A 15,175-nucleotide genomic window follows, 5' to 3' on the forward strand; every position below is an offset into this window, starting at 1 on the left:
TCGATTTGACTTGATTGAATATATCTGAACATACAAAAATAAAAGTTTTGTATGCTTACTAACATAAGATAAAAGGTATTTCAAATGTCTTCCCAAAAAGAAATCTGATATAAGGCAATTTACATACAGCATAAACTATAGTTCATTTATTTGGGCATATATGTAGGCTACACAGCCAATTCAAATTAGATTATAATAAATTATGATTTAGGAAAATATGTTAAATATATGAAAACAGTAATTTTTTTGGTATTTTGAAATATATGTCGTTGCATATACTGTATGTTTAAGTATGTGACTTTTTTTTATATCATTTTATATAGGCCTATACATTTTTATATAATCTTTTGTGATATATCAGATTTCAGATTTGTAATGGCTTAATCTGAGAGCTATGTGAATATCAGACAGAACCACAACATGAATTTACATTGGACTAAAAAAAATTAACCCTGGCACAGAAAGATTTGATTGGCCTAAAGTAAGAATTTCAAAGCAAAAAATTAAAACAATTAAATTTTCTTTTCTTTTGGTAATAAAAATGTAAGATTGTTCCTTTTGGACACAATCAGCAGCACGAAATGTTAAACTGACAGCATAAAAATCTAACATAAAAATGTTTGTTTGAGCCTCCAGACCACAGCTTGACATAGGCTCAACCAATGGTGTGAGATTGGGATGGAACTATCTATTTTTACGACTAATGGCAGGAAAGGAGAGTGTTTGGGAAACTTGTTTGAAAACAGCTGTTATTTTTGCAATTCTGTTTGGTGCCGCTAGTGGCACAAAAATTATGCACTTCATCTTTAAAAGTATTCTGCGGAACGGCCCCCAAATCAGTGCTGAAAAAAAAAAATCTGAAGATTATATCTCATCTCAGCTCTTCCTTCGAGTGTACACTTCCTTTCGCCCCCTCTCTCACTATCTCTCTCTACCCCTTTTGTCTCACCTCATTGTGTGAATGCACTCCGGTTCTTTAGTGAAGGCATATGCGTAGCCACTGGAGGTGGTGCCGAAGTCAATGGCCACCACCACCACATAGTGGTGTCTCGGGGGCTCATTCTGTTCCGAGTCCTTCTGTAGATGGAAAAGAGGGATGAGAAAGAGAAATAGAGAGAATGGGGGAACGAGAAAGACAAGGGAGGAGCTGTTAAATAGATGTCAGTCAATACAATTGTTGTAAGAAATTACAGCTCACTGTAAATAAGATGATCCATTAAGGCCTCATTTGCACGTCGGACATTTCCTTCATGTAATGAGTAGGGATGCATCGATCCGATACCTGGATCGGTATTGGCTCCGATACTGAAGTTTTAGATGGATCGGGTATCGGTCCGACGAGCCCGATCCAAATCCAATACTGTGTTTAGTCATGTTTGTTACTGTCAAGCTCCAAAAATGGCATAAAAGAACCATAAAAACACCATTAAAGTAGTTCATGTGACTCATTTGCATTTTATTTTGCATTTACATTTTATTCAAAGCCACTTGAAGACGTGTGATAGCTCTGTGAATCGCAATAGGCTGTGTTTAATAAGTAAATATATAGTATGCACGCGCAGCGCCAGCACGATAGTGAAGCTATACATTTATATTGAAATAATGTGTAGTTAGAGGTTTGTGTTTCTTTACATATTAAAGAGTACACCCAATTAGTTCCACACAATAATGTAAAGATATTCTAAACTGATTATTCAAAAAAAACCAACACTGGTATTGGATCGGGATCGGTATCGGCCGATACTGAGATTTCGGTATCGGAATCGGAAGAGAAAAAGTGGTATCGGTGCATCCCTAGTAATGAGCAACGTTGTGTTGGCTATAAAGAAAGCAGAGCTCACCAGGGTGTGTGTGGGGGAGAGTGGTGTGATGCCTGGGTCTCCCATACTCTTGGCTGGAGATGGAGTGGCCATTGCATCTGCAACGTTAAAGAAAGTGAGAATGAGAGAGAGACACACAAAGAAAATAGCCATGACCCAAATCCTTACCTTAAATGTAAACTAATTCATAACTGACCTTATTTGCAGAGATAATGGCATCAGTTCATGTATTGCAAAGGACTTCTGAACAAAATGTGTTGGAATGTCAGGGTATATTCTGATGTTTCATTAAAAAGGTTCTGAATTTAATTATTTCAGGCAGTTCTGATGTATGAATATTTGACAGTTTTATGTTGGGTCATTTGAACATGTTTAAAAATGCCTAAAAAGGCTCAAAGCAAACCAAAAGCAAGGCTATTTGAAAGTTGAGTAGATCACCAAGGAGGAGCATTAGGATACCACTTCACAAAACATGAAAGTTGAAAAAGCCTGCACAAACATTTGGTAAACACATGTTCTACCAATATGCAGCAGTAACTAAAGTTATTGTTATTACTGTAAAAATTATTGTACTACTATAGTGGTGGCCAAACACATTTTTACTGTAATAACTATTTTACTGTAGTAACTATGGTATTTTGGCGGAAACTATAGTTGCTATGGTACATTTCTGTATGGCAACGCATCAACGGTGCCTAAACCTTAGCATTCTATAGCTATGTTTCATGGTCAGATGGAGACCAGGGCTAAATGGCACCATCAGCAATAAATCTTTCCTGAAAATAATTTATAGACAGAACTAGACGTAAAAGCCTCAATTAATGTTCAGTGAATTTGTCTGAAAGACCACTCATTTAGCCGTACTTTTTATAACATTGCTTATGTCTCACATTTTACATTATTTGGTCATAAAATCATAAAATCCTTTGAGCTTTAGAATACTACAGCAACAGCTGCTCCCCTAAACACTGACATTTGAATCGAATTAGAGGTTGTATTTGTCCATTCCCATCATCCTCATTAGCCGGGCCTAATAGCTTCACTAAAACACTCGGACGTGGCGGACCCTGAACACTAAACGAGTGCCCGGGTATGGCACACCACGGGACGCCGCGTTTTTCTGAGCGCTCATCCTTTTTTCCTGCCTTTACCCCATACTGCGAGCGAGAGTGAACAGAAAGAGTGCAGAGCTCTTCAGCGAGTAATTACGGGTTGAGTGACTGGCTACCTGCGGCTCACACTTCATTTCAACCACTCACCGATACACTCCGCTTCCAGCTACCGAGCTTGATTTTAAAATGGGACAATGGAACATCCAAATCAACACTGAAGGAGTAAAATGATTGTCCATAATGATAAATGCCTAAATGAAAAAAATGTTACTCACAAAAACACACACTTGAACATCTTTTCATATTTTTCAGCGAATAGATTTGTGGGTTAAAGGAACTTAAGTTTGTTCACATGGCAACATGGATCACTGTACTGGGACCTGTACTGTGCGTTGGGGTAATTAAACAAAGGCAATGGCAACAGTTTCCCTGGCAGCTGTTTGAAAGATTCTTGATTAGGGCATTGATTGTGTATTACATGTTTATTTTCCTGCTGTTTTAAAGACTTATTTACACAATACATAAGCATTCATGACACTGAATTTATCTGCAAACAGGCCTGACCTTCATTCATGTATCAAAAATGGTTGTCAACAATAAAGATTGATTCTTTTACTTCAGAAATAATGAGTTTTTTTAACACAATACTGACACAATAAATACAAAAATAGAGTAAGTCTTATAAAAGACTTCAAGTTTGTTGCCCATTAAAAAAAAAAAAAAAAAAAAAAAAGGTTTATGAAGAACAAAAAACAGAACAACCATAGAACACAAAATACTCTCAATAAGGTAAGCACACAAGCTAAACATTTTACATGCTTTTATCCAAGCAGTGAAAATAAACAGGCAGAATTCAGAGGATGGAGAGAAGTGAAAAAGTAAGGTTTCCTGTTTTCACCCCCTCCTCTCATCCCCAAGAGAACGGGAGTGAATAAACTGTGTTCAAGCTCTGTCCTGGAATGTTATACAAAATTCTGACAGGAAGCAGGAGTCAGAGGTCATACCTCCTCTGTGGAATTACAAATTCAGAGGAATTCCAAGCAGCCTCTTACACAGAAATAATAGAGTAGAGAGACATATGGACCACTGACGTGCACTCACAAAAGATATTTGACTAAAAGCAGTCTTGGGTCTGGAATCTATTATCTATAAAATATGCAGAATTGAAATAGATTTTAGTCAGAGTGAGTGAGAAAACCCGAGATCTGAGATAATTTTTTAAATATGAAGAAAAGGTTATGACTTGCCACAATCAACTTGAAATATCAGTCATAAATGTTACTTTCTTGTTTGTTTGTGTGTGTGTGTGTGTGTGTGTGTGTGTGTGTGTGTGTGTGTGTGTGTTTAATAATTAGATATCCATAAGAGAAGCTATGGCTTTTTCTGCCATGCTTAAAAAGCATTTTTGTTTGCCATTTTTGAGGTTGTATCCCTTTCTTCTTTTTATTTTTTCCCCCACAGAATTTTTACTTCCTATGAGGTTTCATAGCTCATTTCCCCAGACAAAAGTTTAAAAAAAAAAAAAAAAATTGGAAAAAGCAAATATTAGTGTTAGACTGGTCGCTTTTCATCAAATGGTTTTCCAACACTGGTTTCTAAAAAAATGGAGGACAGTTTGACCACATATTCAAGATTTTGTGTGTGTGTGTGTGTGTGTGTGTGTGTGTGTGTGTGTGTGTGTGTGATCCATTATGAATTAAATGTATTTTTCACAGTTTTAATCAATCTCAATATATCTGAGACAAATATCAGCTAACTCTGTAAGCTTGGCTTGAAAGTTATCCAAAAATAATAGCCAAATGCAGAGATTTACAAAAGCAAATATCTTGATATCAAAATATCAAGTTGAGAATTCTCTGGTAAGTGAAACCAAAGATATATATCACTACAAGGGAAAAGTGTGCTTAACTCAAGCATTTTTAATCTCGAGCAATATAATGTAACAAGTTTTTTTTTTTTGTAAACAATATTAGGCAGTATCCTCACAGGAAGTTTACAATGAGAACTGAGTTTTAGGCCAAAGCTATAGTTTAGCAGCACACAGAGCTTAGTCAAATACTCCAGCTCGATGCATCCTTTACAAGCCGCAAACAGCCACTGCGAAAAGCCCCTTCAAAGAGAGGCCATTGACAGGGCAGCACTGCTCCAGTTCACGTGTTTGTGAAGCTTCATTCAGAGACGCAGCATAAAAAATGCCAAAAACCAAACGCAGCCAGGATGTCCTCTAACTCACACTCAATGAGTCCAGCTGGCTCCGTTCACTCACACAAACTCACACAAAAACACACAAATAAACACTCACATTCATCCACAAACACACATCCCACACACAGTGGGTGAGAGGAGCCACACAACAGCTGTGACTGGTGCAATGTTATTAGTCTCTTTCTTTCTGTCTCTCCCACTTGTTCACCCTCTAATATCCTACAGGTTTCAGACTCGTTTGAAATATCAGTTGAATTTGAAAGACTGTGTCTGTAGGAGTTCCTCTACTCTTTTAATTCTGGAATGTGAAGTTGGAGAATAATTAGAGGGTTTACAGAGCACATAAACTCCCATTACATTTGCCAAGACAACAGACAAGAGGCGAGTGTTTCAACATAAGTCTCCCCCTACCATAAGCCATTTATCATACATAGTACAACAAATGTTTTTTAGATTGTGTAGAAGTGGGCATATTACCAGGGAAACCTGCAGGAATGCATGTCAGGGTAAGCACAGAAACCTATAACAAATACAGTTCACAGTAAAAAGTTACTGGTACTTCCAGTGTAGACAGCTCCATTGATTATTATGGAAGCAAATTATTGTGCATTCAAGTTGTACATTTTTATCAGTATAAGTGTTCCCTGGTAACTGATCCCATGCCCTTGCCTTTGATAGTGGCATGCTAAATAATAATAACACCAATAAGCAATCCGTCAAGGTACGCACAGTGCCTTCGGCTGCAGGCGCCGCTGCATATGACTTACATCAAATCTCAGCCCAAATAGATAGTAGAGAGAGAGAGCTGTCTTTCTAAATCTATACCATCATACAACCTCAGAGACATGATACATAATCACAGAGAAAGAGAGAGAACTGATTTTTGCAGCACTAAATAGAACTGAAACCAGCACCCATCTACACAACAGAACTGCATTCCATGTGCAATATTAAACTAGTTTAGTTGAGAGAACAGAGCTCCCTGTGAACTCATCAGCTGTGTCAGTCAATTGGAGCTGTGTAAGCTCTGCTAGATGATGATGCAAAACTGACTTGAGCTTACAAGGTGGGCTCAAATGGAAAGATCATGTTTTTTTTATTTTTTATTGTTAGTGGTGTATGCTATTATACTATCAACACACCACTGTAGATTCTTGTAAGGCCATTATTATTGCTCATTCTTAGGTTGGGGATTTTAACAAACACATAACCCATAACTTGCCCTACATTTTTGCTACATCAAATCACGTAGCTTGTTAGAGAGAGGTGTGCTATTAACTTTCCAAGTCAGACTTATGTTTTTCATTTTGCAGACAATAAAATATCATTTAGATTACATTAAAGGAGGGACTTGTGCCATATTTAGGGATCCGAATATCATAGAGACTTGGGAAATGGACTCTCTTGACTAGTGCCAGTAAGCAACCACCTTGCAACACCCTAGCAACCATCCAGGGGTGCATTTCCCAAAAGCATTGTGTGACGAGGACGAGCGGGAGAGAGGGATAAAGGGGAGCCGGAGACGCCAGTTCGAGAGAGACACATGCGGCCGCTGTGTGTGTGTGTGTGTGTGTGTGTGTGTGTGTGTGTGTGCGCGCGCGTCTATGTGTTTTATGTTGTTTTAAGTTGAGTTTATGCCATTAAAGTTTATATTGATTGTTCTGCCATTTCCCACCTCCTTCTTGCCCATCTTTTACCCGTTACACCTTGTTAGCCAGCTATGGTCGGAAGTTATATCGTTACCAACATAGTTCAACGATTTGGAATTTCCCAAAACCATAGTTCCAGCATCACAAATTGGATGGAACTACAAACCTTTACCTGTGGTTAGAAGCATAGATCCTTGTTAGTTTGCCGTGTGGACATAATTTCACTTCGCTGTGGCTTCTATACATTTTATTCCATATATATCTTTCAATCTGTCAAGATTTTGATCACGTTTACATGCGTAAAAAAAAAAAAAAGTCTTATTCGGGGTTTTACAGAAAGCCTTTGTGAAATGTCATGCAAATGCAAATGCAGCCATTAAGTGCTTAAAGGCTGTTAAGAGAAAGCGTTTTTTAACACAAGCGATTACTGTTGGAGAACACGGCTTCTGTGTTCATGTTAATGCAGCCCAATGTACATAGGGGCCATGGTTTTTTTCCTGGCAGGCAGCAGATACCCTAACCCCGCCCCACCCTGTAAGGGGCTGGAGTCTGTAAGGGGCTGGGTTTCCCAAAGCACTAAGTAGAACTTTAGTAGCACTTAAGTAGGACTTAATCTCTAAGGCGCGTTTCCCAAAAGCATCATCATCTAAGTAGTTCATAAAAACGTAAATTAACGAGAGCTTTGAAGCTACCTTAAGTCCATTAAGTGCAACTTCAACATATCATTCTGTCATCTTTCACAGTTTATCAAAGACAATTGGACATTTAATACATTTTACTAATATATTTTGATCATTGGAAAGCCATTGTGAACTGTTTCAGACACCCTGAGAACTGGCAGATTTGGCCCTGCGAGCCACGAAAGCTACCACTAAGGCTATCGGCAAAGCAATGAGCTTTATTCATATTTGCATATTTGGCTAACTCTCACGGAGATGCGTGACGCAGAGAAAGCCACCCTCCTCAACACCAGGGTCACCCAATGGTCTCTTTGGCAACACCGTGGAAGGCTTTTCAGAGTGTTTAATCGTGGCGCAAAAGCACTCTCAAGCAATGAAACACTTTCTGCCAAAGAGAAGTAACACTTCTTCCCCGACACGCTCCTGATCTAATTCCGGTCAGTGCCCGGCAAAGGATCCATCTCTCGCTACCCCAGCGCAGCCAAAATCTACTACGGAGCCATCTGTGAAGCTACATAAACCGTTGCCCAAACGTAAGCACCTGGCGTAAAATGCGCAGATGGAAAACCCCCAGCCGGGCAGCAGAAAAGTTCCTGACATGCCCAGCCTCATGAAGAGGAGCCCAGAGCTTGCCGTTATTCACAGCCCAGAGACAAAGAAGGCTTGATTCGAGACACACAGTGTTTCTCCCCTCTTCCCCAATACTGTTAATCGGGAATGGGACGTTGTTCAAAATGTTGCTTCTGTGTGCATTACTCAAATTGAGAACGATCTCACAAAAGAGAAAAAAAGTGCCCATTGTACAAACAAGGGATGCTCACACGTTCTCATAAAAAGGGCCATTTCCTCTTCACCAATCATACACCCCACACATTATGCTCAACCGCATCCCTGTGGTGAGCAGCGCTCTATCTCCTATAGCGAGTGAATCAATAAGCCTGCTGTCACGCTGCGCGAACGCATGGCGAGCCCTCACGGGCGTGTCAGACTGGGTGTTAAAAATGATTGAGCATGGTTATACGATTCAGTTTGTACACCGGTCACCTCGTGTAACACTTCTCAGTGGAAAAGAGGAGGCGAGAAGCAAGATTTCCTGGTTCAGGTAGGCGTTTAATTGTGCACCCTGACGCTTACAGTTCCACACACTCGACAGCTTCACAAGCAAATATTTAATCACGCACTTCCACTTCATTACATTATCAACCTAACAACATGTAGCACCGTAGCCTTCCTTGCGCCAGTCTCTCTCCCCGTCTGCTGGCGGTGTGGCTCTTTTATGCCGCTCTCCTCGTGCTCACTGAAATTAGAGACAGGTGTTAGACATACTCTAGCTCAGGTGTAAGCGCCCTTACCGCTTTCTCTCTCTCCGGAGTGCTGCTTGACCACGCCCTCCACTGCCACACCTCGCTTCACCGATGTTTTGCAATCTGTGGTCTGACCACAGGATCCGCCGGTGTTGCGCGCAGAGATTCACAGTCTCCTCGCAAAAAAAGCGATACTCTCCCAGATTGCAACACACACAGCGGGGTTTACAGCCATCATTTTCTTGTTCCGAAGAAAGACGGCGGACTTCGGCCCATTCTAGATCTGAGACACTTGAATCGCACGCTCATGAAGTTAAATATAAACTCAGAAACAGATCTTATCGCACATCCGTCCTCAGGACTGGTTTGCGTCAATAGATCTGAGGGACGTGTACTTTCATGTACCAACTGCACCATGTCACAGACGGTTTTTGAGATTCGTGTTCGAGGGAATTGCGTATCAATTCAAAGACCTCTCCTGTACTGGCTCAAGCAACACGTTCCACATCGCGCCAGGAGCCTCGGGCGCATGCGCATCGTGGTGACTCGCTGCTGTCTGGCTGCTCTAGCACCATGGACGGCGCCAGCCTTCTATCAACAGGGTGTTATGCTGGGTCAAATTTTCGGAAGAAAAGTGATGACCACAGATGCATCCAACACAGGCTGGGGCAGTGTTCGATGGCTGTTCCTGTTGCTGACGGCACACTGCATGAGAGTTTGTAGCCTGCTTAGCACTGCTTAATCTTATTCTTATACGTTCATCGTTTTATCCTTTGTCATTTTACCGCATGTTTCAGGTTTTTCCACTTTTCTACTGTTTCATCTGTATGTATTTTACCTGTTGCTGCTGGCACCTAGCTCGAGTCTGTTTGTAGCCTGCTCGCTTATCTATCTGTTTTCAGCTTTTAATCCTTAACATTTGCCATTTTTCAGCACACATCTGGTTTTCTCCCGCATTATTCTCTTATTGCAATTCAACTGTGTGCATTTTCCACGTGCATCTGCTTTTTATTTGTATCGCGATTAACATTTTATAGCACGCACCCGTTTTTCTCCTCTGTGTTACACGGATTATTGCATCGATCTCAAAGCACCGCTTATCAAGAACAACCATAACAACAAACAATTGCATGAGGGATTCACATCGATCTCAAACCCTCACCACTCAGGAACAACCAACAATAACAAACAATTGCGGTAAGTCATGGCATCCGCTCATGTTATTTCTTCCTGCATTGCATGTCACATGTTTACTATAGCTTCTTCCGTCAGCAGTGAGGGATTCACATGTGATAAATGTAAGGAATTAGTCAGGCTGATGGAGAAGTTTAATGAGTTAGAGACAAGCATCCGAATGCTAGTGAAGGTCAGTGGTTAGCTCTAGAGCCCCCGCAGCAGGGCATTTGGGTGACGTCTTGGCGGCATCAGATCAAATTTACAAGTGCTGGCTAATGCTAAACATAAATTTTCTAAAATTTTTATTCATGTCGGCATTAATGACAAAGAGGTGTGTGAAATTGCAAAAACTATGTCAGACACTGTAATATGCTCTGGCCCCCTCCCTGTTCGTCGTGGTGGTGAGGTTTAGAGTAGATTAGTGTCACTGAATGGCTGGATGTCTGAATGGTGTCTGGAGAATAGCATAGGATATATAGACAATTGCAGGAGTTTTTGGGGTAGACCTGACCTGCTAAAGAGAGACAGACTCCATCCCTCCAGGGAAGGTGCCGCTCTCCTCTCTAGTAATTTGGCTCATAGTCTTAATAATGATAGTATCTGACTAACTGGGGACCAGGTCAAGATGCAGACAAACTGGTTAATCCGAACGTCTGCTAGCTGCCTTGAGACGTCACACAGGTCACAAACTCATACAGACTGTATCACCTAGATATCACATAGAGACTGTGTCTGTTCCCCGAACTACCAAACACAAAACTCTCACTAAATCATTAGGAAAAAATTTGATTAAGGTCACACTTGAAAATAAATACAAAAATACAAAAATTATTAAAGATAAACATCATATGAAGGTAGGGCTACTAAATATTAGATCTCTTTCTACCAAAGCACTAATTGTAAATGAAATTATTAGAGATCATACTTTGGATGCACTCTGTTTGACCGAAACCTGGCTTAAACCGGATGAATATATTAGTTTAAATGAATCTAATCCCCAAGGTTATTGTTATAAACATAAGCCTCATCTGAAGGGTCGAGGAGGAGGTGTTGCTACAATATTCAGTGAAGTTTTTGGTGTTACTCAGAGGACAGGATATAAGTTTAAGTCTTTTGAACTAATAATGCTTAATGTGACACCGTCAGATATCTTTTGCCCCACAGTATATAGATCACCCAGGCCTTTTTCTGATTTCCTTGGTGAATTTGCTAATTTATTTTATCAGATCTTGTAGTTACTGCAGATAGAGCTTTAATGGTGACTTCAACATTCACATAGATAATGAAAATGACACATTGTGATTAGCATTTATCGATATTCTCAACTCTCTTGGAGTCAGAGAAAATGTGACAGGACCAACTCATCGCCATAATCATACACTAGATGTAATTCTGTCATATGGAGTTGAAGTTGATACTATAGAAATTCTTCCGCAGAGCTTGTATGCTGCGATCAGCTAATGTTACTCAATCTACACCACGCTATTTTTCAGGTAGAACTATTTTTCGACCACAAAGGATAGCTTCACTAATAATCTTCCAGATCTATTTCATACACTCAATAAGCCCCAAATTCTAGAAGAACTTGATGAAATAACAGAAAATATAAATACAGTCTGCTCTAGCACTCTTGATAGTGTCGCCCCCTTCGATTAAAGAAAATGAAAGACAAAATCCCCGCACTATGGTACAATGATCACACTCATGCTCTCAAGAGAGCAGCTCGGTAAATGGAGCGCAAGTGGAAGAATACAAAATTAGAAGTATTTCGCGGTGCATGGAAGGATAGTGTCTGGAGATACAGACAGGCACAAAAATCTGCCAAGTCAGCATTTTTTAGCAAACTCATAGAAAATAACCACAACAATCTTAGGTGTTTATTCAATACTGTGGCAGAATTGGCTAGGAATAAAGCCTCAACTGAACCAGATATTCCGTCACAGCACAATAGTAATGACTTCATGAATTTCTTTACTGATAAAATTGAAATAATCAGAAATAAAATTGGAATTATGCAATCATCTGTCACAGTTCTTCAGAAAACAGTGTCTCATAATTTTCCTCATGTGCAACTTCAATCCTTCACTGTCATAGATCATGAAGAACTAACAAAACTAATCGAAAAATCAAAAGCTACAACAGGGATGTTAGATCCAATTCCAACTAAGCTCTTAAAATAGGTATTCCCTGTAATCTCAGAACCTCTTCTTAATATTATTAACTCCTCACTATCCTTAGGACATGTCCCAAGAAACTTTAAAATGGCAGTTATCAAACCACTTACTAAGAAGCCATAACTTTATCCTGGAGAACTGGCTAATTATAGAACGATTTCAAATCCGTTTATGTCAAAAATACTAGAAAAGGTAGTGTCCTCCCAATTATGTTAATTTCTACAGAGAAATAGTATATATGAACAATTTCAGTCAGGATTTAGGCCCCATCACAGTACAGAGACTGCACTTATCAGAGTTACAAATGACTTGCTCTTATCATCTGATCGCGGCTGCTTTTCACTTCTAGTGCTTTTAGATCTTAGTGCTGCATTCGACACGCTAGATCACGACATTCTCTTGAATAGGCTAGAGAATTTTGTTGGCATTTGTGGACTTGCATTAGCATTGTTTAGGTTCTATTTAGCAGACCGCTACCACTTTGTCTATGTAAATGAGGAATTGTCAAACCAAACAAAAGTTAAGTATGGAGTGCCACAGGGATCAGTTTTAGGGCCTCTGCTTTTGTCCTTGTATATGCTTCCCATGGGAGACATTGTCAGGAATCGTGGAATAAGTTTCCACTGTTATGCCGACGATACCCAACTTTATATTTCTTCAAAACCTGATGAAATTTCACAATTCTCCAAATTAGCAGAGTGTATCAATGAAATCAAAGATTGGATGGCCAGAAATTTCCTTCTACTCAATTTCGACAAAACAGAGGTACTAATTATTGGACCAAAAACCTCTAAAATAGTGCCCGATCCTTTCACCAATATATCGGTATCGGCATAAATGTTTACCGATATGTGCAGATATGAAAACTTTTTCAGAACATATAATGCAGAAAACAATGCTTTAGAATTGGTGTCATAGTGTAGTGTAGTTTGTCCAGCAGAGCGTGCCCTGACTCCACTGTTTACAGAGCTGACTCTGAGCTGACGGTTACTCTGCAGACAGGGCAAAGTTATGCAGTGCATAGTTAAGCAGTGTCTTCTCAGTAAGTTGCTCACTAGTTTGTGAAATACATATTGGAAAATTAATATACAATGACCCCCTCGTTTGCCAACTCCAACCATAAGACATGGGATATATCATATGCCATTGCCTGAACCTTGGATTTAGGATAGACCTCAACGAAATTACCGGCCGGTTGAACTGTGATGCACCGCACTGATCTCTACCTGTATCACCTCGTTCTAATGATGGACTACACTCTTCTAATGGAATATATAGACTATCAATTAATTGCCAAATAACAAAGGACAATGCATCTATGTGAATTTATGCAGTTAATCCAGGATTAACTTCAAAGACATTAGTTAATAATCTTACAGTTCTTACAAAATCTTTGTTTAAACACTGACCCTTAATACTTACTTAGTTTAATAATTTTAAACCATGACTTGCACTATACATAATTAAGTAATATTGGCATTATATTCATGATCTTAGCCAGAGGGGAACTAGCCCCACAGTGAGCCTGGTTTCTCCCAAGTTTATTTTTCTCCATTAACCAACATCTTAGGGAGTTTTGTGTTCCTTGCCACAGTCGCCTTCGGCTTGCTCACTGGGTTTCTAAATACAATTATTATTTAATTATTTATTTTTAAACACGATTCACAATCGTATTTTATCAAACTACACAATGATGACTCTATGACATTATAGATATTACAGTTTCATTTTCTGTTAATGCATGATTTCTGTAAAGCTGCTTTGAAACGATGTGTGTTGAGAAAGGCGCTATACATATAAAAATGACTTGACTTGACTTGAAAAGGCTGCATGCCTAAGGGTTTATCAATGCCCTTCAGGGTTCAGGTGGTCCATTTGCAAGCCTTCTTTCCCCCACCATTTAATTCAGATGAAGAGCAATCTATGCATATGTTATGCCTGGTGAGGTCATTGCATACATTTGTTGAGCGCATCCGTCAGTTTAGGCTCTCAGAACAGCTTTTTATTTGTTATGGAGGACACACAAAAGGAATGTCCGTCTCCGATCGCTCTCGCTTACGAATCACAGGGCACAAACAGCACTATTGGTGTCAAAGAACATTTAATCTGAGGCACGGCCTCTTCGTGGGTGAGGATAAATGGTGTGTCCTTACAGGACATATGTTTGGCAGCAGGATGGTCCTCACAAAACACGTTTGTGAGATTTTATAACCTGGACGTGGCATCCATCTCCTCACAAGTCCTCTCTATATAGAGTGCTTCTTACGGGTGGGCCACCAACTATAATCAACACAGCCACCTAATTATACACATTGAACTGCCCCTTTAAAATTCATAAGCACTCCCATAAGAAATAAATCCTACTTTTCGAACCATGTTGTGAGAGAATTAATAAACCATACTGTGTATATCTACATGGTTCATATAGATCCCAGACTACATTAATTTTCATCTGACATCCACCATGTGGGACTATTCATATACACTTTAATATGACTCATCAGTCATTGGCCTGTGGTTCCTTATGAATATCTCTATTTAGTGTTATAACTCTGGGAGTGTAATGTCATGTAGTGCGGCGTGATGGGGTATCATTTCCCATAGTGCTTACAGCACTGTTGGGTGAACTGAATCGAAAGGGAATGTCTCCGGTTACACATGTAACCTTGGTTCCCTGAGATGAAGGGAACAAACATTGCGAAAGCTGGCTGCACTACTACTTCAGAATTTCATAATATGAGTGACTCACTCTTGTCCTTCAGTCAGAAATTTCTGAAGAAATGGTGACTGAGCTCCCGCTTATATAGGCTGACTGCGCGCCTACGGGGGTGGGGCAGGGCTCAGACACCATTGCCAATCAGAGGATTGGCATGATTGTATAAGGGTTTCAACAAGTTTGTGTAGCAGGACACTTCCCATAGTTCTTACAGTAATGTCTCGTTCCCTTCATCTCAGGGAACCGAGGTTACACGTGTAACCGGAGACCTTTTCCTTCCTGTGTTCTGGTTTGAACACTGATTACAGCTGGTACACAAAGCAAAAGGAAGGTCTTGTA

At 39.9% G+C, this 15,175-nt stretch overlaps 1 protein-coding gene across 3 annotated transcripts in view; it reads right to left on the bottom strand.

The window, feature by feature from the left end:
- The window catches only part of LOC127410838 (heat shock 70 kDa protein 12A-like), a 67,828-nt gene that overhangs the window by 35,591 nt on the left and 17,062 nt on the right, over nucleotides 1–15,175 (bottom strand). For all 3 annotated transcript variants that reach the window (XM_051646043.1, XM_051646041.1, XM_051646042.1), the window contains exons 2-3: nucleotides 1,842–1,918; nucleotides 950–1,077 (exon numbers count right to left, since the gene is read on the bottom strand). In XM_051646043.1, coding sequence (XP_051502003.1) covers nucleotides 950–1,077; nucleotides 1,842–1,918 — 205 coding nt within the window. The remainder of the gene's footprint in view (nucleotides 1–949; nucleotides 1,078–1,841; nucleotides 1,919–15,175) is intronic.

Source organism: Myxocyprinus asiaticus, chromosome 20, assembly GCF_019703515.2.
Source record: "Myxocyprinus asiaticus isolate MX2 ecotype Aquarium Trade chromosome 20, UBuf_Myxa_2, whole genome shotgun sequence".
NCBI classification, from domain to species: Eukaryota; Metazoa; Chordata; class Actinopteri; order Cypriniformes; family Catostomidae; genus Myxocyprinus; species Myxocyprinus asiaticus.